The 22669-nt window shown below is 35.2% G+C and overlaps 1 protein-coding gene across 3 annotated transcripts in view; it reads left to right on the top strand.

The window, feature by feature from the left end:
• The window catches only part of Tgs1 (trimethylguanosine synthase 1), a 43767-nt gene that overhangs the window by 17168 nt on the left and 3930 nt on the right, over window positions 1–22669 (top strand). For all 3 annotated transcript variants that reach the window (XM_027932919.2, XM_071602356.1, XM_071602355.1), the window contains 6 exons: window positions 1805–1979; window positions 3818–4115; window positions 5918–6073; window positions 8167–8310; window positions 12025–12241; window positions 12870–12948. In XM_027932919.2, coding sequence (XP_027788720.2) covers window positions 1805–1979; window positions 3818–4115; window positions 5918–6073; window positions 8167–8310; window positions 12025–12241; window positions 12870–12948 — 1069 coding nt within the window. The remainder of the gene's footprint in view (window positions 1–1804; window positions 1980–3817; window positions 4116–5917; window positions 6074–8166; window positions 8311–12024; window positions 12242–12869; window positions 12949–22669) is intronic.

The following is a 22669-nucleotide window of genomic DNA, read 5'->3' as shown; positions in this document are numbered from 1 at the left end:
CACCATCCTGATCAGCAACATCTAAGTTATTTCCTCAGATCTAAGTATAATGCCTTTGGCCCCTCCAGATTATTGCATGTATCAATCATTCTTTCCTTCTTATTTATTACTGAAGTGTATTTCATTCTGTGGATGTACCAAAAGCTCTTTTGATTTGTTTTCACCTATTGAAGGGTATATGGGTTGTTTCTGATATTTTGCTATTACAGACAAGATAGCTACATTTGTCTATAGAAACAGAAATTTTCTCCAAGAGTAAATGCCCAAGCATTAAACACAAGGAAGTATGAATGAGTAGGTAATAATAGAACGTGGTCAGTTTTCTCTTTTATGAGTGGAAGACTGAACTGATTACAAAAGGCAGGCCAAAGATGTACTATTTATGTCAGTTTACACCAGTGTTTTAAGCCGAGACCAGAGTCCTTGATGTTTCTAAATGTTGAGACTTTATGTTCTACTTTCCTATTTTATAAAATTCAAATGGGCACCTGCAAATTATGAAAAGAGGAAAATAACATGGAGAAAATCTCACAATTGATATATAAACTGACTCCAAACTAGTTCAAAAGTACATGCTAGCCAAGCACATGTAATCCCAGCTACTTAGGAGACTGAGGCAGGAGGATCAACCAACCTGGGCATTTTAGTGAGACCCTGTTCTCAAGATAAAAATGGGCTAGGGGTATTACTCACTAGTACAGCACTTACTTAGCATTTATAAGGCCATGGTTTCAATTTCCGATACCACAGGGGGAAAAAAGTACATGTTAATAATTTTAATACTATATAAATAGTTTCTAAAGTCCCCTTTAGGTACTTGAAGACAGTTGTAGTTCATACACTCATTTAAAGCTGAAAATCATGAAGTTTAGCAGTGCAATGAATTTTGAATTCCTATGCTATGCACATGTAATTTTATTTGTGAAACTATTGTATAGTTCTTAGTATATACTCACAGAGATCTATTTTTGTTGCCTGGCATGGTGGCACACATCTGTAGTTCGGAGGCTGAGGCAGAAGGATCGCAAATTCAAAGCCAGCCTTGGCAACTTAGTGAGGCACTGAGCAACTCAGTGAGACCCTGACTATAATTTTTTAAGAAGGGATGAGGATGTGTCTCAGTGGTTAAATGCCCCTGGATTCAATCCCTTGTACAAAAAAAAAAAAACAGATGCTATTTTGATACCTGGGGCTTAACTTCATTGTTGTCCTTCTATGTAAAGCGCTCAATTCTTAGAGGGGTAGGATTAATTTTTATTATAAAGAAGTTTATAATATAGCTGTCAGAGGAGGGAGTCAAGTAACACTTGATATAGTCAAAGATTCATAGCAGATCTATATATCTTTTAGAACCGGAAAAAATCAAATGCTTAGATCATTTTGCTCTGATAACTTTTTATAATAGGGGTTTGTTTTTTGTGTAAACTTAGATTGATCTAGCTTAAGAATTTAGTGACTACTCTTAAAATAATTTGAACATGTCCAGATAAATGTTAAGAGCTTTGGCATTGTCCCACATTGAGAAAAAATTTCCTAACAAAGGGATATATGTCTTTGCTATTTCTTTATTGCAATCTACTATAAAATTTTCTACTTTCAGCTCTACATTAGAAATGTTGATGTTCCCATTTTTGGTGTTTCACATTGTCTTTAAAATTAATATAAAATCTAGTCTACAAACTCTTTTGCAATTTGTATGTGAATTGCTGGTTTTTATAATTTTGGAGAAAGAAAGAAAGAAAGAAAGAAAAACCAAAATACTGTAGAAATTGTGCGTGAACCTCTTCTTTTGGTCTGGTTGCAGATACGGCGAAATTCCAAATTTTAGTCGTCGACAGGTCAGGTATCTAGATAAGAATGTGAAACGTAAGTCAAAGTACCTAGACATGCGCAGACAAATAAAGATGAAAAACAAGCACATCTTCTTTACTGAAGAATCAGAAAAACCATTTCTCAAGAAAAGCAAAGCTCTGAGCAAGGTAAGTATACATTTTGTTTTATAAAAAGAATCACATTTTATGAGCTTGACTCCTTAAAATTGTATTCAAATGGAAACCCTATTTCTATGAGCTACAGGACTACCTAAAATTCTTTTCCACTTGCTTCCAGAAGGCTTATATTGTGTAGACTAGATTTGAAAAACAGGAATTTGAGGTATTATGGAAAGGAAGTGTTTGAAAATTATAAAAATGTAGTGTCTAGAAAGGTAAATAAGTTAAATTGTCTTATTTGTGTAGTAACAGACAAGGACAGGGGCATGTCTCTTTCTAGACTAAGTAAGATCCTGGTAATCCAAATTCCGATGCAGCTTTTCCTGTAAGTCTTAATTCTGAGCTTGCCTGGAGAGGGTGGATCACCCTTTATAATAACAGGCTCACCCCAGTAGCACAAAATTCAAGGCCGGCTTATTGATTCACATTGTAACCTGAAATATTAATGTCCCTCCTCTCAGACTTGACCTTACCTACCATCCAAATACCTGGGAAACGAAAAAAATTAGAAGATTGCTTGTGCTATGAGTTTATCCTTTTATGTTCTAGGGGGAAGTGCCTTCTAATCAGTGGAACCTTAGTATTAGTCATATTGCCAGCAATTTTTTAGGGCACAAGAACATAATCTCTGACTCCATGCTGACTTTGTTTTACCCTTAGGGTACATTATTCTATCTAACTTCAGCTTGAGTGCCAAATAGGCTACAAACCTATAGCTGGTTTTATTTTTTATTATCCATCAGGTTGGTTAGTTGCTGGTGATATTTTTATGAATAGTTTAGTGGCACTCTGAAACAGAGTGCCGAGTCCAGTCCATCCTGTAGGACTTTTTGTAGTATGTTGGATGTGGTAGTCCCCTATGTTCCTCTATAAATGAGAGCAGAAGTGTGGCTGCTGTGTCTCTGGATTTCTGACTAAGCATAGGCAGATTTCCCTCAGGAGTATTCTAGGCTTTTACCCATCATACATCTACCACTGTCATTCTCATGAAGTCTTATGAAGGTCATGAAGGCCTGATATGAAGAATATTCTTGTTACAGAAGATACAGGGAAGTCTGTTGTCTAACTTTGGGCCTTGTTAACATTTCAATGAATAACCGTACTTTATTGCTACTTATTTTACGGGCTCTGCTGTTTTCTTAAGATGGTGCTCATTCTTTCTGTAACACTGCTTTTATTTTTGAAGACAAATTGGAACTAAATTTTTCAGAATGCTTATTTAATGTCACATAACAGTTAACATAGATTGTAGGTTGGCCATTGCAGAAGACACTGTATAACTTGAAAAAGACTAAAATTAATGATTCAACATTATGTATCATTTGTAATGATAATATCATAGCACAGCTATATTGTTAGGAGCTGTTATGAAAAGCTACTACTGAAACAGTTTGGCTTTATCCCCTTAGTGTCAACTTACAGCACAAAGTATTCAGTATTTTCCTTGATTTTTAAGAAATCTTTTTAATAAGATCAGGGAATGCCAAGATAAACTCCAGTTATCCAAGAATTACTTACATTAGCTTCCATGATGCAATAATTTCTTAGAGCTCATAATTTTTTTTAAGAGAGAGAGAGAGAGAGAGAATTTTTTAGTATTTATTTTTTAGTTTTCGGCGGACACAACATCCCTGTTTGTATGTGGTGCTGAGGATCGAACCCGGGCCGCACGCATGCCAGGCGAGCGTGCTACCGCTTGAGCCACATCCCCAGCCCCAGAGCTCATAATTAAGAGATAGTTTGTCAGTCAAGTCACATATGGCAACTGATGAGAAGATTCTGTTTAGTATTAACTCATATTTATGGTGATAATCTTAAAATTTCAGGTAGAAAAATTTCTAAAATGGGTTAATGAACCAATGGTTGTGGAAGCATTGCAGGAATCATCTTCACATGATAATGTGCAAGACACTTGCACCAGTACTGATTCAGAGGATCAAGACATGTCTATTAGTAAAGCTGATGACCCAGAGAATCTAGAACCTGAAAAGTGTCAGACTGTGTCTTCAGCCAGTGAACTTGAAACAGAAAAGAATGAAGGAGACAGTTTGGTAGCATCAATGCCAGAAAAGCAGGATTGCATTACTCAAGAAATATCAGACTCTCCCCAGGTAGAAACTGAAGGTAAGAGTAAATATGTTTCAACTTGCTGGTAGATTTCAATAAGTACATTTTTTTTCTCTAATTTGTATTTTCTTAAATGATTCTTTTGAATCATTTATACCTCAGAGTCTACTGCTGTTTAATTTTAAGTGGAAAGAGAGCATATTAAGTATATTGGCTAAGATTTGACACCCTTCATTCTCTCACTCTCTTAATACTCTTCACTCTATCACCTAAGAAAAAACAATAAAATCAAAGGGAAAACTGCATCTGAAGACCACATCTGCCATTGACCGTGGTCTCTGCCACCTCTGTTGTATGGGCTGAAGATGGCCCATCCTTCCTGAAATTTTGAATAGCTTAGGTCTTATTTTTGATATTTTGGTGTTTTTGTTTGTTTTTTTTTTTACTTTCTTTAAGTGTGGTTAATGGTGGTTGTTTGTTTCCTTACCAGTACATGAACATAAGATATTCATGGTAGTACCTCTGCTGAATGGAAAACAATAGCATTTTTACTTTATATTCTATATTGTTTGAATTTTTGTAGTAAAAGTTCTCTTACAATTAAAAATAATTATATCCATGGAATGACTTTTTTATAAGGTAGACATTTTCATTTGATACAATATTCAATTCTATAAATTTGGAAAGTAAAACTCAGAGAAATTAAGAAATTAGCCTAAGTAAGTAACATAGCTAGAACTCAGTGCCCAAGTTCTCTGTTGCCTAAGTCCCTTTTTCCTACACTAGCCTGCTTCTATGAAAGCAACAGTTTTCATAATGCTGATAGTTCTTAAGTGAGTGTTACCACCTTCACAGGGGAATTTGGAAGATGTTGATTGATGCTGTCTGGAATTCTGGCCTTTGTACTCAAGTTCGTGTTATGAGATAGTCTTATATAACAAAGAATTATTCCACCCAAATTGTCCTTATACCTTCTGTTAAAGAGCATCATGCTCTGCTACTGACCTTTTTGCTGTTTCCAGTGATCTAGTGATCATTAAGACACAGTCCTGTCTTTGAGGGCCATTCAAATGTACTAGTTTTATCCTTCACCAGCTGTAATCTCTTGTTCTTACACTAAACTGTGACAGCACTCTCTTCTTTCTACTTTGCAGAATTTCTGCTTCTAATCTGCTCAGGACTGAAACCAAATAATTAAACTAGTAATCATTTGTATGAGAAAGGCTCTCATTAGTCTGTGAATGCATGAGATCCTTTTCTGTGTAATAGAACTAGTGACCCATGTTTCAATTATTCAGATGTCTTATGTCTTCTAAGATTGATAGAGCCAAAGCTAGAGCTTATTCGGCCCTTATAAGATCTCATTTTAAAGAAGTAAAGAGAAATGTTTGCATTTCTATAATTTGCCAACTGAAGCAGTACTGTGGCTAACAGAAGTAATAACTTTTATACCTATAAAAGTGCTTTTGTATACAGGTTGAGTATCCCTAATCTGAAATGCTTGAAGCCAAAAGTATTTCAGGTTTCAGATTTGAGAATATTTATATATGTATAATGAGATCTTGGTGGATAGGACTCAAGTCCTAATAAAAATTCCCATATGAATTTGTTTCATATATATCTTGTATACATAACCTGAAGGTAATTTTATACAGTATTTTTTTTTTTTTTTTTTTTAGTGTGACTGAGTTTTGACTGCAACTGGTCACATGGGGAAGGACATGGAATTTTCCACTTGTGGTTTGATGTGACAGTGGTCCAAAATTGTGATTATTTCATAGGGTTACCCTTCTAGATAAGTTGCCCTGTAGTTTTCTATGTGCATAGTGAGCAGCTCTATTTTTTGTATTTTATTTTAGCTGAAATTAAAAAGAAGAAGAAGAAGAGTAAAAACAAGAATAGAAAGGTAAATGGTCTACCTCCTGAGATAGCTGCTGTTCCTGAGCTGGCAAAATACTGGGCCCAGAGATACAGGCTATTCTCCCGTTTTGATGATGGGATTAAGTTGGACAGAGGTAAAGTATATATGCATTTTTTGACTTTATTTAGAAACCACTTCAAATTTACAAAAAAGTTTCAAGAATAAACAGAATTTTCATGTCAGAATTTTGCCCAGTCATCCATTTTCAACATTTATTAAACATCTTTCTCTTTATATGTCTTTTTTATATTCAGTTGTACACATCATGCCCCACTACCCTTTACTTTGAACTTGTTTTTCCTAAGAATAGCAGTATTTAAAAATTTTTATAGTCTTTAGCCTCATTTCATTAATCATCCTATGCATTTTTATGGAATTTTTTCTTCTTCTAGAATAATTGCTTTTTTCTTCTTCTAGAATAATTGCTTTTTTCTTCCTCCCCACCAGTGCTGGGGATCTAACCCAGGGCCTTGCAAATATTAGGCAAGTGCTATACACTAACCTACACTTTGGCCAACTTTGACATTTTTCAAAGGGGTTGGTGGCCAGTTATTTTATAAAATGTCCCTCAATTTGGGGATACACACAGAGACACTTCTAATTCAGGTTTATTTTGTATTTGTAACTTTCTTAGGATATGTGGCAAAAGTAACTGATAGTTTATTCAAAGAACATTTGATGAAAGCCGATGCACTGGTACATTCCTTTAATCCCAGAAGTTTGGTAAACTGAGGCAGAACAGGTTTAAGACCAGTTTCAGCAACTTAGACCCTCTCAAACTTAAAAGTAAAAAAGACTGGTGATATAGCTCAGTGGTAAAGCACCCTAGGTTCAATCCCCAGTTAACCCCTCCCCCCCCAAAAAAAAGAACATCTGATGAAGAAATAATTAATGCAGAAAGTTGTGATTTAATTAATTAATACCAAAAACTTCTTGAGCTTTCCATTTTAATCTTTAACATTTACCTAGATTTGGCAAACTGATGGGTTTCATATTGGGGTGTCCTACATATTGGTCTTTATTATTATTTTTTTAAAATATTTTTAGTTGTAGATGGACACAATGTCTTTATTTTTTTTTAATATGGTGCTAGGCAAGCACTGTACCCCTGAGCCACAACCCCAGCCCCCATATTGGTCTTTATTAACTCGGGGGTTCTTGATGTATGGTGGAATTTCAGGGGTTCTGTGAACTTCTAAAAATCACAAAATATTGTGTATTGAGAAAAGTATATAAGAGTTTGTTAGGAGAATTAAGACTGGGAAAAATCTTGAAATTCTATAAATGGATTATTCTTATTCTTCCAGTGATGAGGATCTACTTAAGATTTTGGTAAGGAAAGGGAACAAGAAGTTGACAGATCATTTTGTTCAGATAAATATGTTTCTGATAAATGCAAATTTTTTCTGCTGGGCGAAGAGAGCAATGTTATCTTTATTTCAGTGTGGGCACAGGACCTGATTTCTGAAATTGATGAGGGTTCTGTTATTCCTCTGTACTTCTGGCCAGCTCCTTGCTTTTTCTAACCCTTATAAACATGCAAATTTTCCAAAGTGTCCAGTACAAATCTGGGTCACTGCTTCTTCATTAGGAATAAAATAATTGGGAAATACAGTTGAATGTAGGGAGCTAGACAATTAGAACGCCTGACTTTGCATTTCCCATAGTTGATAAGTATTAATTAATGCCTCAAACATAAAATTGAAGTTTATACAGTTTTGGGAGAGATGGGGGTATATTACTGAAGAATCAGGTTAAAATTGGGGTGTTTGCATGTGTAGAAATTAGGACTGGAAATGGTATTGCTTCTTTTTTACAAGCTTTAGAGCTTTTCATTAAAAGTAGATAATTTATAATTTTTTGAAAAGGGAAACTAAGCTTTTTTAAAGTATATAATTTGTGTTTCTGGGTGCAGTGGCGCACGCCTATAATCCCAGCAGCTTGGGAGGCTGAGGCAGGAGGATCTCGAGTTTAAAGCCAGCCTCAGCAAAAGCAAGGCACTAAGCAACTCAGTGAGAACCTGTCTCTAAATAAAATACAAAATAGGACTGGGGATGTGGCTCTGGTCAAATGCCCCTGAGTTCAATACCTAGCACGCAAAAAAAAGTAAGCAATATTTGCTGTGTTTATGCTTGTCTTGGTTTCTTAAAAATTCAACATCTTAATAAAAATACTCTTCCTTTGCAGAGGGCTGGTTTTCAGTTACACCTGAGAAGATTGCTGAACATATTGCTGGCCGCGTCAGTCAGTCCTTCACAAGTGACATTATAGTAGATGCATTCTGTGGAGTTGGAGGAAATACCATTCAGTTTGCCTTAACAGGAAAAAGAGGTAATTAGCTAAAATTAAGTATTTTATTTTCAGTTCATTCAGAAAATGTTCAATTTTGCTTCAGCCTATCTTTGAGATTTAATATATAATTGATAATTTAATACCAAATATTTTAAGTAATTAGCATGTATTAAATATTCATGTTGTATCACATTGGTATAGGTACTTAATATGTATTAATTTATTTAGTCAACAATCTTGTGGAGTATGTCTTTCATTATCTGCATTTTGTAGATAAACTTGAGACATACAGAGATGAAGTACATTGTATAAGATTATACAGACACAACTACTAATTGTTGGAGCCAAGATCATAACATTCTATAAAACCAAAAAAATACAGAATGGTTCTTTAGAAGAAAAGAACAGTAGACAGGTAATCCCAACTTTGCCACTCACTATCTTCATAACTATAATGGGCATCATTTCACCTTAAATTAAAAGAGATGTTGAATTGGGATGATCTTTCAGCTTTTACATCCTAAGACTTTAAAAATCCTTTAAATATTATGTCATTGTCACAGTTGCTTGACTTTGGAATCAAAAGGAAAATCTCCTTTACTATATATCTGCCAGTAACTATGGCAAGTAGAGAAAAGACTTTTAAGAAATGGTACAAATGGCTGATTAGCTCAATTTGTTAGGGCATGATGCTCATAACACCAATGTCATGGGTTCAATTCCTGTTGTGGCTAATAATGTATAGTTGAGCTTGGTAGCACAGGTTTATAATCCCAGCTACTCGAGGGGCTGAGGCAGGAGATTTGCAAGTTTCAGGCCAACCAGGGCAACTTAGTAAGACCCTATCTCAAAATAAAATGAAAAGGGCTGGGAATGTAGTTAAGTGACAGAGTGCTCACCTAGTATACATGAGGCCCCAGATTCAATCCTCAGTACAAGAAAAGAAATGGAATGTTCTGCCCAAACTTACATAGCTAAGTGGGGAAACAAAGGTTTTTATTTGTTTTGGGGGTTTTTTGACTCTGATGTCCCTTTTTTTCTGAATTCTTTTTTAAATGTTATATAATGTCGTATTTTAAAGACATTCATTGTCTGGTCATGCTCTGAAGATGCATATTTATTTTCCAGTATCTTCATATTACATATGTCATTGACAGTTTTCATTATAATATGATTCTGGAAATGTATATGAAAGTTAGAAAATGATGAAGTTAACCTTGCCATTGGGTTTAAGAACAGTGCTAGGGGCTGGGATTGTGGCTCTGCAATAGAGTGCTCGCCTAGCACGCGTGGGGCCCTGGGTTTGATCCTTAGCACCACATAAAAATAAATGAATGGAATAAAGGTATTGTGTCCAACTACAACTAAAAAAAATAAATATTTAAAAAAAAGAACAGAGCTAACAAACTGTCCTCTATTCAGTTACTCCTATGCTTCAGGCAAAACATTGGTTATTTTATATGGTCTAACTGCCTAAACAAAAGCTGTTTTCATATTTACCAGAATAGTGATTATTTTTCTTGTTTTTTACTGAATTCTTCTCAAACTTTGCCAAATAAGTCCTTCTTGTGAGCTCAAATCAATAAATAGTCAAAAGCTCTAAAATTTATCTTTGTTTTAGCATTATATCACAACATAATAATTATATTGTCTTTCCCCAATAAAGCAGCAAACAGATTTGAGATTTTCTTAAAATTTATGAATACACTGCATATAGTAGATTTGTGCTTCAGCAAGCAGAGATCTCTTGACAAGACTTTTTGTAGCTTAGGACACATTTGATAAAAGAAGATATCTAATGTGGGTCCCAAGCTAATGGGAGACTACTTCTTCCATGTTCTCACAGGCCAGCTCTTTTCCCAGCCCCTTGGTATCATTTAATTGTTTACCTTAAAGATTGCCAGTCTCTGAGAACAAAAGGAGACAAACACTGGTCCTTCCCAGTGCTGTCACAACTTGACCTTTGCTATGGCAGCATGTGGGACTCAAAATTCAGGAATCCTCCAGCATGTCCTGTATGGTGGTACCTGATGACCTGTTCCCCAAACCAAAAGCAATTGCTCACAGATGCTCTGTGAGTGCTACTTAAGATATTCCCCCTAGGCTGAATGAACTCACTAAATTATAGCAGGGAATTCAGAACAGTTACACTGTAGTTGATGGTGTGTGTGTTTACATACATATGTACATGCAATAATCAATTACACTTGTTTTGATTTCTCTACCATAATATATGTATGTGTGTTTGTGTATACACACATATGACTTTTTGATACAAATGACATTATCACTTTGTACCAGATATATTTCTACTCAGATAATAGTTGGTTATACATATACCCAAAAAAATTATTTGAGAATACACAAAGCTTTGCATTTTTCTGTTATTAAAGGTATGTTTTCTTCTTCCTTTATATTGCAATAGTTTAGCATTAGTGCTACCCAGTAGAACTTTTTATATTGACATCATCCAATATGGCAGCCACTAGCCACACGTGATGATTGAACCGTTGAAATGTGACAGTGTGATAAGGATCTAAATTCTTAATATCATTTTATTTTGATCAGTTTTTAAAATGTGTGACATTATTGGAAAGCTCAATTCTATATTGTATCAGCAAATATTTGTCAGCATTTCATATATGTTATAAGGGGCTTCCATTCTGTTAGGCTTAAAAACAAAGGTTGCCTCAAATAAATATAGATGAAAACAGTATGCTGAATAAATCTGACACTGAAAGTCATCTTTTTTTTTTATTTGAATTTTTAGTATTGTCAGCATGTTTTTCCATCTGTCTCTCCACTATAAAAGTAGCAGATTGAATAACTGAAAAGCTTTTCTCATAAATGTGAATATTAGTTTATTTAGAATAGTAAAACAGCATTGTATACGCCAAGTTTTGCAACGTGTATTAGAATTGGTGCTTGTATTCGTTGTTCAAGTAATTTAATTATTTCTCAAAAGTGGTAACAAATTTTCTGGAAAACAACTACATTTCCCTGATAACCTTGCTTTAGATACCAGGGTTCCACTTAGCCCTTTCATGTGTAGAACACAGTGGTACACTTACAGGTACACTGGAATAATTCACTGGAAGACATGAGTGGGCTAAAATTAACTTATGTTTGCATTGCTGATTATGAAATTGCATATAAATTAAATGAAAGCCCATTCATTGGTGAAAACATAATATTGTTTGTTCCCTCTACCTAAAATGTGTTGGTGAAAACATCAACAGGTGTTTTTTATTTCTTATTCATAACTTGGCTCTATAGTTTGTAAAAATAGATCTTTTACTTTTCCGAGAAGTGATAAAATTTGTCTTTATTTGGGCATTGCTTCATTTTGAAGAAATTTGTCTTTTCTGAAATATAACTTAAGACTTCACTTGCAGGCAGTGAGCTTTGCAGGATTTTGCTACTAGCACAGCAAAGACTAGCCACATGTTTGGCATTCAATAGATACTTTGAGGTAGTTATTGCCTCTTGGCTTAAGTGAAGCTGGCTGAGTGAGGTAGTTTTGAAACCTGGTCACATTTTTTTGGTATAACTGCAATTGAATCTTTCTAATTTGAATTAGAAAATTTAACTGAAATCTGTATCTCTGGAAAAATCTCTATCTCTGGTATATATAGCCTCTTGTCTATTAGTCTTTAAGAATGGTTCTTATACGAAGCAAACTATTAGAAAAATGAACTCTCCCATATAATAAACAGTGTCAACTAACTCATTCTTTTCTTTTCTCATTTTTAGTGATTGCCATTGATATTGACCCAGTTAAGATTGATCTTGCTCGTAATAATGCAGAAGTTTATGGAATAGCAGATAAGATAGAGTTCATCTGTGGAGATTTCATGCTACTGGCTCCTTGTTTAAAGGCTGATGTTGTGTTCCTTAGCCCACCTTGGGGAGGCCCAGACTATGCCACTGCAGAGACCTTTGACATTAGGACAATGATGTCTCCCGATGGATATCCTTTGGAAGTTCTGAGAGCTTATTCAGACAGTACTTGGAGTGGATGAGGGGGTAGATAAGGGAGAGGGAAACTGGTAAAGAAAGATATTACCTAATAGCATTTAGTAGATTCCAGTTTGACACAAAAATATACATAAAAATTATGTATGTTTGTTGGACTCTAAATGTAATAGCAAATACCTTTTCTCTTGGTAACTATCCAATTTTATCAATTTTCAGTAAGAACTAGAATATTCTAATTTTTTGAGATTATCGTCTGGAAAGTCAGAATTTCCTCAAAACTTATTGCTTGAGTCCATGGGTGACTATCCAATAACTTTTCTTCATCTCCCTCTAAGTTGAGCTAATTTGCTATGTATCTTGACCTTTTTCTTTACTGGTGAGAGGTGGTATTGTGTTTTTCTATTTAGAATTCTTTTTTCTTATAAGTTTTACTTGTAATCTCTCTTATCAGGAACAGTATGCTGCTGAACTATAAGATCTTGTATTCTTTTAGATTCCATTAGAGGAAATTTAAACTTGTGCCATTTTGTCACATGCCAAAATACATTTGGCTTATAAGTAAAGACAATCTATTTCTGACCAAAAGTTAATTTTACTTTTTTTCCTTAACTGCTTTCCACCTTTGAAATTTTCAGACTTTCCCAGAAGATCACTAATAATATTGTTTATTTTCTTCCAAGAAATGCTGACATTGACCAGGTAAGCCATTACTAAAGAATTTCTGTGAGCCTCTTGTTGAATTTTTACAAAGAAGGGCAGAAAAAGATGTAGAATGTTTCCTTATCAGAGAACCCATTTATGAGAAATTCTTTGCTTGCTGACTGTTAGTAACAAATGGAAGTGTATAACCGTTGAGTCTATGTCCATTTGATCTTCATCTCTCTGACTTCTGATGTCAAACACAAATAAAGCACACCAGTCTTTTCATAAAGCTGTGTTGAAAGAAAGGTGGAATGTCTTGAGTTTCATATGCTGCTCGGCTAAAGTAGCCAAGGTCTACCTTTACTGAAACCTGCCTTGAAAATACAGGTTTTAAATATTTCTACAAATAATAACATAACCAAAGTTATAGATAGACAGAAACTTTAATTTGGTCAGGAAAAACTATTTCCATTATTTCTTCAATAGTGTTTCCACCACTCTTTCCTTTTTCTGGGCCATCCATTTTTCTTCTTTATATTTTTCTGGCATTTTGTTATATGTCCTGTTTATTTTATATGTATGTGTTATCTATGCTTTCAGTGTCATGTCTTAGAGTTTTATAGTTTCAGCTAAGTAGCTCTTCAAAGCCAATGATACTCTGATCCACTGGGAAAAATTCTTTTTTATTTATTTTCTAGGATGAAGACTAAGTATAAATCTTTTAAAGCCCCCCCCCCCCCCCCGCCCCCACCAAGTGATTATAATGCAATCAACAGTTTAGATTCTCTGGGTTAAAAGAAGAAAAAAATGAAATTAACAGTCTGAGCTCTTGCTCTGAGTTAGAAGGATGCAAAATTTGATCTTGCTCTCATTTATTTATGACACATTTTGCCTAAACATTAAGCCTTCCAAAATAGTATGTTATACCAATGATAAGAAAAAGACCGCACATCCCTTGGGATCATGAGATTTTTTTTAATATCACTTGATATTACATCTGTTATCTGCCACTCAGAAGGCTCGGCTGCTTCCTAGACTTCCAGATAAGGCTAAGCTTACTGATTCCAATTTATTTTTCTCACATGTAAGCATTATGTTTAATAACTGTCTCATAAAAGACCATATGGTCTTTGCTGGGCTTTACTGTGATTTTTATATTACATAAAAATAGGCTTATTTGAGTATGTGAATAAATACTAGTAAACTTACTGTTTAGCACAAAAGTCTCAGTGATTAAATTTTTTTCTAGTTGAATGAACATTTCCATAAAGTTAACTTTTTTCTTAATTCTGTTTTTGGCTTTCTTTGAAAACCTGCCAGAATTAGGGTTTGTGGCACATTCATGCTTTCTACCTCTAGAGGGAGTAATGACACCAGAAAATAATAAAAGAAACTGATTATGAGTACACTATTTTGTTTGGTATTGAATTTAGATCAAATTACAGTAGGAAATGAACTTTTTCTTAAAACAGAAAATTCACCACGTGAGACACTTTAAGTGAGAGAGAGAGCACTACAAGATCGAAAGAAATCAGAGTTACAAAGAAGTTAACGTTTTTGTTAGAGGGACATTTAAAACGTCAAAACAACGTGAATTTATAAATGAACTGTGTTCCCAAAGTTTATGAATCTGCAGCATTTTTCCCATAGAAATGTCTATAAAGAACAATTGGGAGATTATACTTTGCATACCATTATATTATCCTAAACTGGATACGAACTGAACTGAATATATTGCAGCTTGTCTTGAAACCTTTCCATGTAGATGATGGTGATTTTTCTCTGAATCCAGTGAAATATTTTTCTAGGTCCCCTATTACAGGTCACACAGCCCTTGTTAGCCAAACTCACACTATTAAACCTAAGACTGGATAATTTAGATAATATTTTTGTGAGAGGCACTTTGGATATAAGGTATATCTCACTCTCTGCAATTGCTGTTAAAACCTGGAAGCTCATCTTAGATTGCATTCAAGGAACTTATGTTTGTATCTTGTTTTGTTTTCTTTTATTTCATTCCTTTGACAGCTGTAGAATTCCAGCCATTTTCCAATTTTGGATCTACTATGCTTTGCAAATATGTAAAGATTCTTTTTTAAATAGTAAATCTATTCAGAGAAAGACCTTTGAGAGCAGACTAGATTGGTTATGCTTCAGTGGAAGCAAACACCACCTTCCTGTGAAATCCCTGTGGGTGGAATCTCTAACATAAATTATAGTCTTGTCTTTTAGCTAGGCATTGGGGTAATTAGAGGAGGGCCCCTGGTCCATTGGATGTGGTCGCTTCTTATCCTTTTTTGATTTTATAACAAAAATACATAAGTTTATAAAAGTGATGTCATCTGTACTTTTCAGTAGAAATTAAGTCACTTGGATTTTTCTGTTCATACCAATACAGAGAACAAGGTAACATTGAGCAGCATCCGTAAGAATTGTGTTAAAAAATAACTGAAGCCCCTCCATCAAATGATTCTTGTTCCTTATCTAACACACCCCACCTTCCTTGGCTTCTTTTTATTTATATACATATATATATTTTTGTAGTTATAGGTAGACACAATATTTTATTTTTTATGTGGTGCTAAGGATCGAACCCAATGCTTCACGCATGCTAGGCGAGCGCTCTACCTCTGAGCCACAACTCTAGCCCCCTTTCTTGGCTTCTTTAAACATTCATTCTATTAACACTTGAGCCAAGACCCCATTTATTTCATTTACTCATAAAGTGGGGAAACAATTGCAAATTAACATGTTTAGGTAGAACATTATACAGTTGTTTGAGTTGTAGCTTTAAGTATAGAAATTGATGTTAGATTTAGTCAGGATATCTATCTCATCTTTCTAGTTGGCAGAATTCACTAGACTTTTTTTTAGATTTTATTCCAGAGAGGGCTGACTGGTAGATCACATGCTTAGCATGTACAAGGCCCTGGGTTCAGTTGCCAACATCAGAAAAATTAAATAAATTTTAATTCATAATGTCTGCAAGAGGGAAAAATTCTTAATTGTAGCGTTGATCACACTTCTAGTTTGTTTGTTTTGAGGTGGTACATAGACCCAGGGACATTCTACTACTGAGCTAAAACTCTAGCCTCTATTCGTTTATTTTCAATCATTGGTTGGCTGATTTGTAGATAGATAGGTAGGTAGATAGATAGGAATGAGGTACTCATTTATGGGTAACATATCTAAAATATGGAAGAATAGAGTTGTATGCATTTGAATAACAAACTATTTATAAATAAGAGAATTTATTAGATAACATTGTTATTTAGGAAATATTTTAAATATAACTAAATTTAGCTCATTAGCATTTTCTAATAGTTTTGACTAAATATGGTAAATATTTACCACTGTTTTATTTACAAATATTATTTTAGTTTTAAGTTACTATAGTATCCGCTTATTTCATAAATGGAAAATTAAGGCCTTAATGGTATTTTATTTAGAGGTAGAATTAATAAAAAATTAATATCAAAATGTTCTGAATTAAATTAATACTGTGGAAATCTGATCTAATGGTAACATTCTTGTGTAGCTAAAGCTGTATCCATAAGGTAAGTACTATAAAGTCATTCCAACAGATGAAGGACCCTTAGTCCAGGTTTAGGAACCAGAAGCATGACAGAATAGGAAGAGGCCTAAAGACTGGATTGAGTTTGTACTTATAGGAATTGTAGTCTCTAAAACAGGTGAACCTCAAAATAGCTTGCTTTTACAACTCAAGAGCACACAGAGATGTGTTCATGCTACTAAACTAACAATACACTGCATTGTATACATATTGTGTTAGTCAGCTTTGTGTTGCTGTGACCAAAATACCTGATGATAACAACTTAGAGGAGGGGAAAGTTATTTTGCTCATGGATGCAGAGAATCAGTCCATGGCCAGCCCCGCTATAGTCAATTGCTCTGGGCTCTAGGTAAGGCAGAACCTCATGGCATAGAGTAGCTGCTCCGTTCATGGCAGCCAGAAAGCAGAGAGATGGGAGAAGGAACAAGGACTCTGAACCATTTCAGAGCACTCCCCCAGTGCACCTCCTCCAGCCATGCCCCCACCTGCTTACAGTTACCACTCAGTCCATTCAGACTAGGATGGACTGGTTAGGTTACAGCTCTCCAGTTTCATAGTGTGGCCTCTGAATGTTCCTGTATTAATACAGAAGCTTTGCAGGAACTCCTCATATTCGAACCATGATACATTTACAGCATAGAAGTTTAATGAATGCTTCTTGGGTAAGTGGATACTTAAGATCCATAGAGTTCTCCTGAACATGTCATTGACTTATTATAACACTTTGGAGTATTTATGTCAAGTTATCAACCTGATTTTATTGGTGAGTAAACTAGGAAAGTTTGCCTAGCTATCCTGCCACATAATGGCATAGTCAGCACCTTAATACCTTGCTGTCTCCCACAGACACAGTATTCATTGCTAAAAAGAAACAGGTTCATCTCTTGTCACAAGAGTAGCTCACCAAGAGATTGGGACAGTCATTAGAATTTGAGGTGACAAGAGAAGCAAGGGGAATTATAAAAGAATTTCTGCAGAATCAGCTCTGGTCCATTCCTTCTTAAAGGTGAGAAAGACAACAGAGAATTAAAAATTTATGACAAAGGGAAATGCCATGACCTGCACCAGCTGTTAATTCAGAAACCAGCAAGGGGCAATGGGGGAATAGAGAAAAGACAGACACACAAAGAAAGAAAAAGCTGGGGACTTGTGGCTCTTCATCCCCTGATGAGGGATGAAGAACTACCCAGAACCAACTCAGCACATTTTATTATCTAGATTTTAACATCAAAAGGGTTTTTTTTTTGGGGGGGGGGGGGCATGTAGCAGGGATTTAACTCAGGGGCACTCAATCACTGAGCTACATCTACAATCCTGTTTTGTATTTTATTTAGAGTTAGGGTCTCACTGAGTTGCTTAGTACCTCGCTTTTGCTGAGGCTGGCTATGAACTCAGGATCCTTCCTCATCTTCCTGAGCTGCTGGTGCACCACTGCCCCCAAATCAAAAGGGTTTTCTATGAGAAAGTTTCTTCAAAGTAGGGCTGGGGATGTGGCTCAAGCCGTAGCACGCTCGCCTGGCACGCGTGCGGCCCGGGTTCGATCCTCAGCACCACATACAGAGATGTTCTGTCTGCCGAAAACTAAAAAATAAATAAATATTAAAAAATTCTCTCTCTCTCTCTCTCTCTCTCTCTCAAAGCAAGCAAGCTGAAGGACGAAGTCCAATTTCAACTTTGTGCTCATAATTCTTTACCCCCAGGAACAGGCACCTGAACTCAGGGTCAAGACTGATAGGCCTGTGGTAAGCCAGGAACCTCCTTTGAACAGGGCATCACCATAGTAATTGGGCAGTCTCAACTGTGCCTTTGCACTAGGAGTTCACAGCTCAGGTGCACTCCTGTCACAGGATAGTTCAAAGACTCATTCAAATCACCGCTCCCAACAGGGGAAGGCATTTATTGCAAAACTTGACCTGCCACATGTGTTCTCTTATTTAGTTAGTGGTATGTTCTCTTATTTAGTTAGTTGATCAAGTCTGTTCCGTTCTTAATAAAATCACTGTATAATCACACATTGCAATTTGGATAAATTTGATAGTTCCTAATGTTTACTAGCAAGCTTTTCCTTTGGAGAGCTTGCTGCTAGATGATTAAAATAGTATTATCCTGTGTTATGCTACATACATGATCATTCTCTGAAGAGGCAATGAAACTGTCAGGCCTTATGAGCTGGGTTACAAAGACACAAGTTCAGTTTTAGTCAAATGATTCTGAACATATCTTTTATTTCTTTACTACCTTGAGTAAATTTTCTTAGTAAATGATGTTAATAGAAAATAAAGGAATGTCCAGCTTTTCTGTGGCACACATGGTGCTACCTGTAAATCCTTTACTATTGGGGGTACTCTGGTCTGTTGTGCTTTATGTAACTTATTAAAGAACAACCTTATGTTTCCAGGATCTGTTTCTGAGAATAGGTAAGGGGAAAATCTTAGTGATCTGATTTCCTGAAATCAATGTAGGTGAGCTTTTGATACCTGGGAGGAATTTTCTGACCTGGTCAGATGCTCCTGTTGATGATTGGGGGCTTTTTAAAATCACATTTGTTTTAATCAAGTAAATATTTGAATGAAGAAAAAAACAGGAAATAATATCTGTGAGAGCCTGAAATAGCATTTAAAGATTACCTGAAATACTGTTAGCAAACAAATTTAAGAAATTTAATTTCTCTTTACTGCATACAGGGAAATAGACGAAAGTTTGAATGTTGCCTGTTTGTCCATTGGTAGTGTATTTTCAAACCCCCCTCGCCCCTGAACTGTCCATCATAAATGTTTTTACTTATTTTTATTTTTGTGTAGTTTCTTGGTTGTTGGTTGGGTTTTCATTTGTTGCTTTTTATTTGATTTTTTCATATTTTTATTCATGTATTACTATTACACACAATATTGTGATTTTTTTTTACATATTCATACATGCACATGATATATAACAATATAATTTGGTAGTTATCATTCCCCAGGATTTCTTTTTTTTTTTTTTTAATGCCTTTATTTTTATGTGGTGCTGAGGATCGAACCCAGGGCCCTGCATGTGCTAGGCGAGCGCTCTACCACTGAGCCACAACCCCAGCCCTCCCCAGGATTTCTTCCTCCTTCCCTTTCCTCTACTCCACTGGTTTCTCTTTGCTCTCCTTGAGATTCTCCACACCTTTTTTTTTTTTTTCCTTCCTTTCTAGCTTCATATAAAACAAAACATACAGCACTTGATTTTCTGAATGTGGCTTATTTTGCTTAATATAAGATTCTTGAGTTCCACCCATTTTCCTATAGATGGCATAATTTCATTCTTTATGGCTGAATGAAACTTCATGGTGTATATATACCACATTTTCTTTATCCATTCATCCATTGATGGACAAGTAGGCAGGTTTCATAATTTGGCTATTATGCATTATACTGTAAACATGGGTATACATGTATCTATAGTAAGATGACTTTAATTCTTTAAGATAAATACCAAGGAGTGTTTTAGCTAAGTCATCTGGTGGTTTCATTTCTAGTCTTTTGAGGAGCCTCCATACTAACTTCCATAGTAGTTGTACTAATTTACAATCCTACCAACAGTACAAAAGTGTTCCTTCTACCCCCCACATCATCTTCAGCATTTATTATTATTTGTATTTTTGATGGCTGCCATTCTGACTGGAATGAGATGAAATTTCAATGTAGTTTTGATTTACATTCCCCTCATTGATAAAGATGTAGAACATTTTTTCATATATTTGTTGGTCATTTGTTTCTTTTGAGAAGTGTATACTTAGTTTATTTGCCCATTTTTTATAGGGTTATTTGATTGGGGTGGTGTTTTGAGATTTTTATATATTCTGGATATTAATCTTCTGCAGAAAAATAGCTAGCAAAGGTTTTTTGCTATTCTGTAGGATCTCTCTTTACATTCTTGATTACTTCCTTTGCTCTGTAGAGCTTTTTAATTTGATGTCATCCCATTTATTTATTCTTGGTATTATTTCCTGAGCTTTAGGGGTCGTATTGAGGGAAGTCGTTGCCTGCACCTGTATGTTGGAATGTTGGCCATACTTTTTTTCCTAGAAGTTACTAGGAACAGTTCTATTCTAATTCCTAAGTCTTTGATTCATTTTGAGTTGACTTTTGTGCAGGATGAGAGATTAAGGTCTAGTCTCATTCTTCTACATATGGATAACCTGTCTTCCAGCACCATTTGTTTAAATGGCTATCTTCTAGCCAGCATACTTTTGGTACCTTTGTCCTGGATCAGATTACTGTATCTCTGTGAGCTTATTTTTGTGTCTTCTGTTCTGTTCCATTGGTTGATGTCTGTTTTTATGCCAGTACTATGCAGTTTTTGTTAGTATCACTCTGTGGTATAATTTGAAAGCAAGGATTGTGATGCCTCCAGAAATGCTTTCCTTTTTTTTTTTTTGGCTTAGAATTGCTTTTGATTACTTGGGTCTTTGATTCTTCCAAATGAATTTTAAGACTATTTTTTCTAGTTCAGTGAAGAATGTCATCTGTTTGGTTTTGATTGTTTTGTTATGTTTTGTTTTTGTGGTTTTGGGGGGGTGGGTACTGGGGATTGAACCCAGGGACTCTTAATCCCTGAGCCACATCCCCAGCCATTATTATTATTATTTTGAGACAAGATCATGCTAAGTTGCTTAGGGCCTTGCTAAATTGTTGAGGTTAGCTTTGGCTTTGAACTGGTGATCCTCCTGCCTCAGCCTCCCAAGTTACTGGGATTATAGGCTTGCGCCACTATGCCCAGGCATGTTGTTGGTATTTTAATAGTGATTATATTGAATCTGCATATTACTTTGGGTAATATGATCATTTTACAATATTAATTCTATGTAGCCACAAACATGAGAAATCTCCTTTCCAAGTCCCCAAATTACATGTTTATTGCCTCACATAGTATCTAGTTGATGAGCCAGGCATGGTGACACACACCTGTTATCCCAGAAATTCTGTAGGCTGAGGCAGGTGGGTTGAAAATTCAGAGCCAAGCCTCAGCAACTTAGCAAGGCCCTAAACAACATAGAGAGACCCTGTCTCAAAATAAAAAAGCTGGGGATGTGGCACAGTGGTTAGGCACCCTGGATTCAACCCCCCATACCTAAACAAATAAATAAATAAATACCTAGTGATGAAAGTGCAATCTTAAGTTTTAATTCCAGTAGTTGTCATTTCTTTTAATAAATCTAACATATTTGGATAGATGTAACCCAGAGCTGCTAATCTTTATATACCTAGCTATTCTTCTCCTTCCCATCTTCCCTCTATCATTTTCTCTCTTCTCCTGCCCTCAATTTATTAAATTTTAAGAAAAGAGTAAAGAACCAAATAACATTTTGACCAGTAAACCTGCTGGTGAAAGTTGAAAATAATAAGGTTAAGTATGCTTGAATTGAAGCACAGTATTATTTACTTGAACATAAGTCTTTGCAACTCCAAATTTCTAATCTTTAAAATAAATGATTTGAAAGTACAGAAAGGCTAGAAATTATTTTTCACCAGAACACTTGAAAGTAACTTTCTTTCCCAAATTTATTTCTAAATAGTAAAAAGGTATGAGTTTTCTCATCATATTTTGATAAGTAGATTCAGTATTAAGAGAAACACTTGTTTTGTTTATCATCTAATTCTCCCAACTTGACCAACCCTAGTAGATTTTTTTGCTGTTGTTTCATCTCTGCTTGGATTTTCTCAACCCAGCCTGATCTTTCCTCCTTCCCTTTCTCTTTGCCTCTTACCACAGTCTTACTCCCACCTTCCCTCAGAAATTTCGGCTTACCAATTTTACATTCTTTAAATAAATTACCTGTTACAAGGAACAGGAAAAATACTGCTCTTAAGTTTAGTTTAGATGTACTGGTCAAAATCATTTTGCCCTTATAAAAAATTAGACATAAAGATATTGAAATAGGATATAAAACACTTATTCCTAATAATTGCCTCTGTGCTGTATTCACCTTATCCTTGATGTTTCTTACAGTTGTCCTGATAAACTGATTTCTGGTGATCTGACCACCAGATCTAGTTAATAGATCTCTGAGAGGTCAAATGGAAAAATATACTGGGCCAAACCAAAACCTTATCTATATAAGAACTTGGGGTAAAATATTGCTAGTGTGAAGTGAAAGAGGCCAGTGCAAGCATTTTGTAAGAAAACTAAGTATTCCTAATACGTGGCTGTTTTTAAATTTCTAGTTTCACGTATGAA

This window comes from Marmota flaviventris, chromosome 15, assembly GCF_047511675.1.
Source record: "Marmota flaviventris isolate mMarFla1 chromosome 15, mMarFla1.hap1, whole genome shotgun sequence".
In the NCBI taxonomy this organism is placed as follows: Eukaryota; Metazoa; Chordata; class Mammalia; order Rodentia; family Sciuridae; genus Marmota; species Marmota flaviventris.
This window is presented reverse-complemented; position numbering and strand designations above follow the sequence as displayed.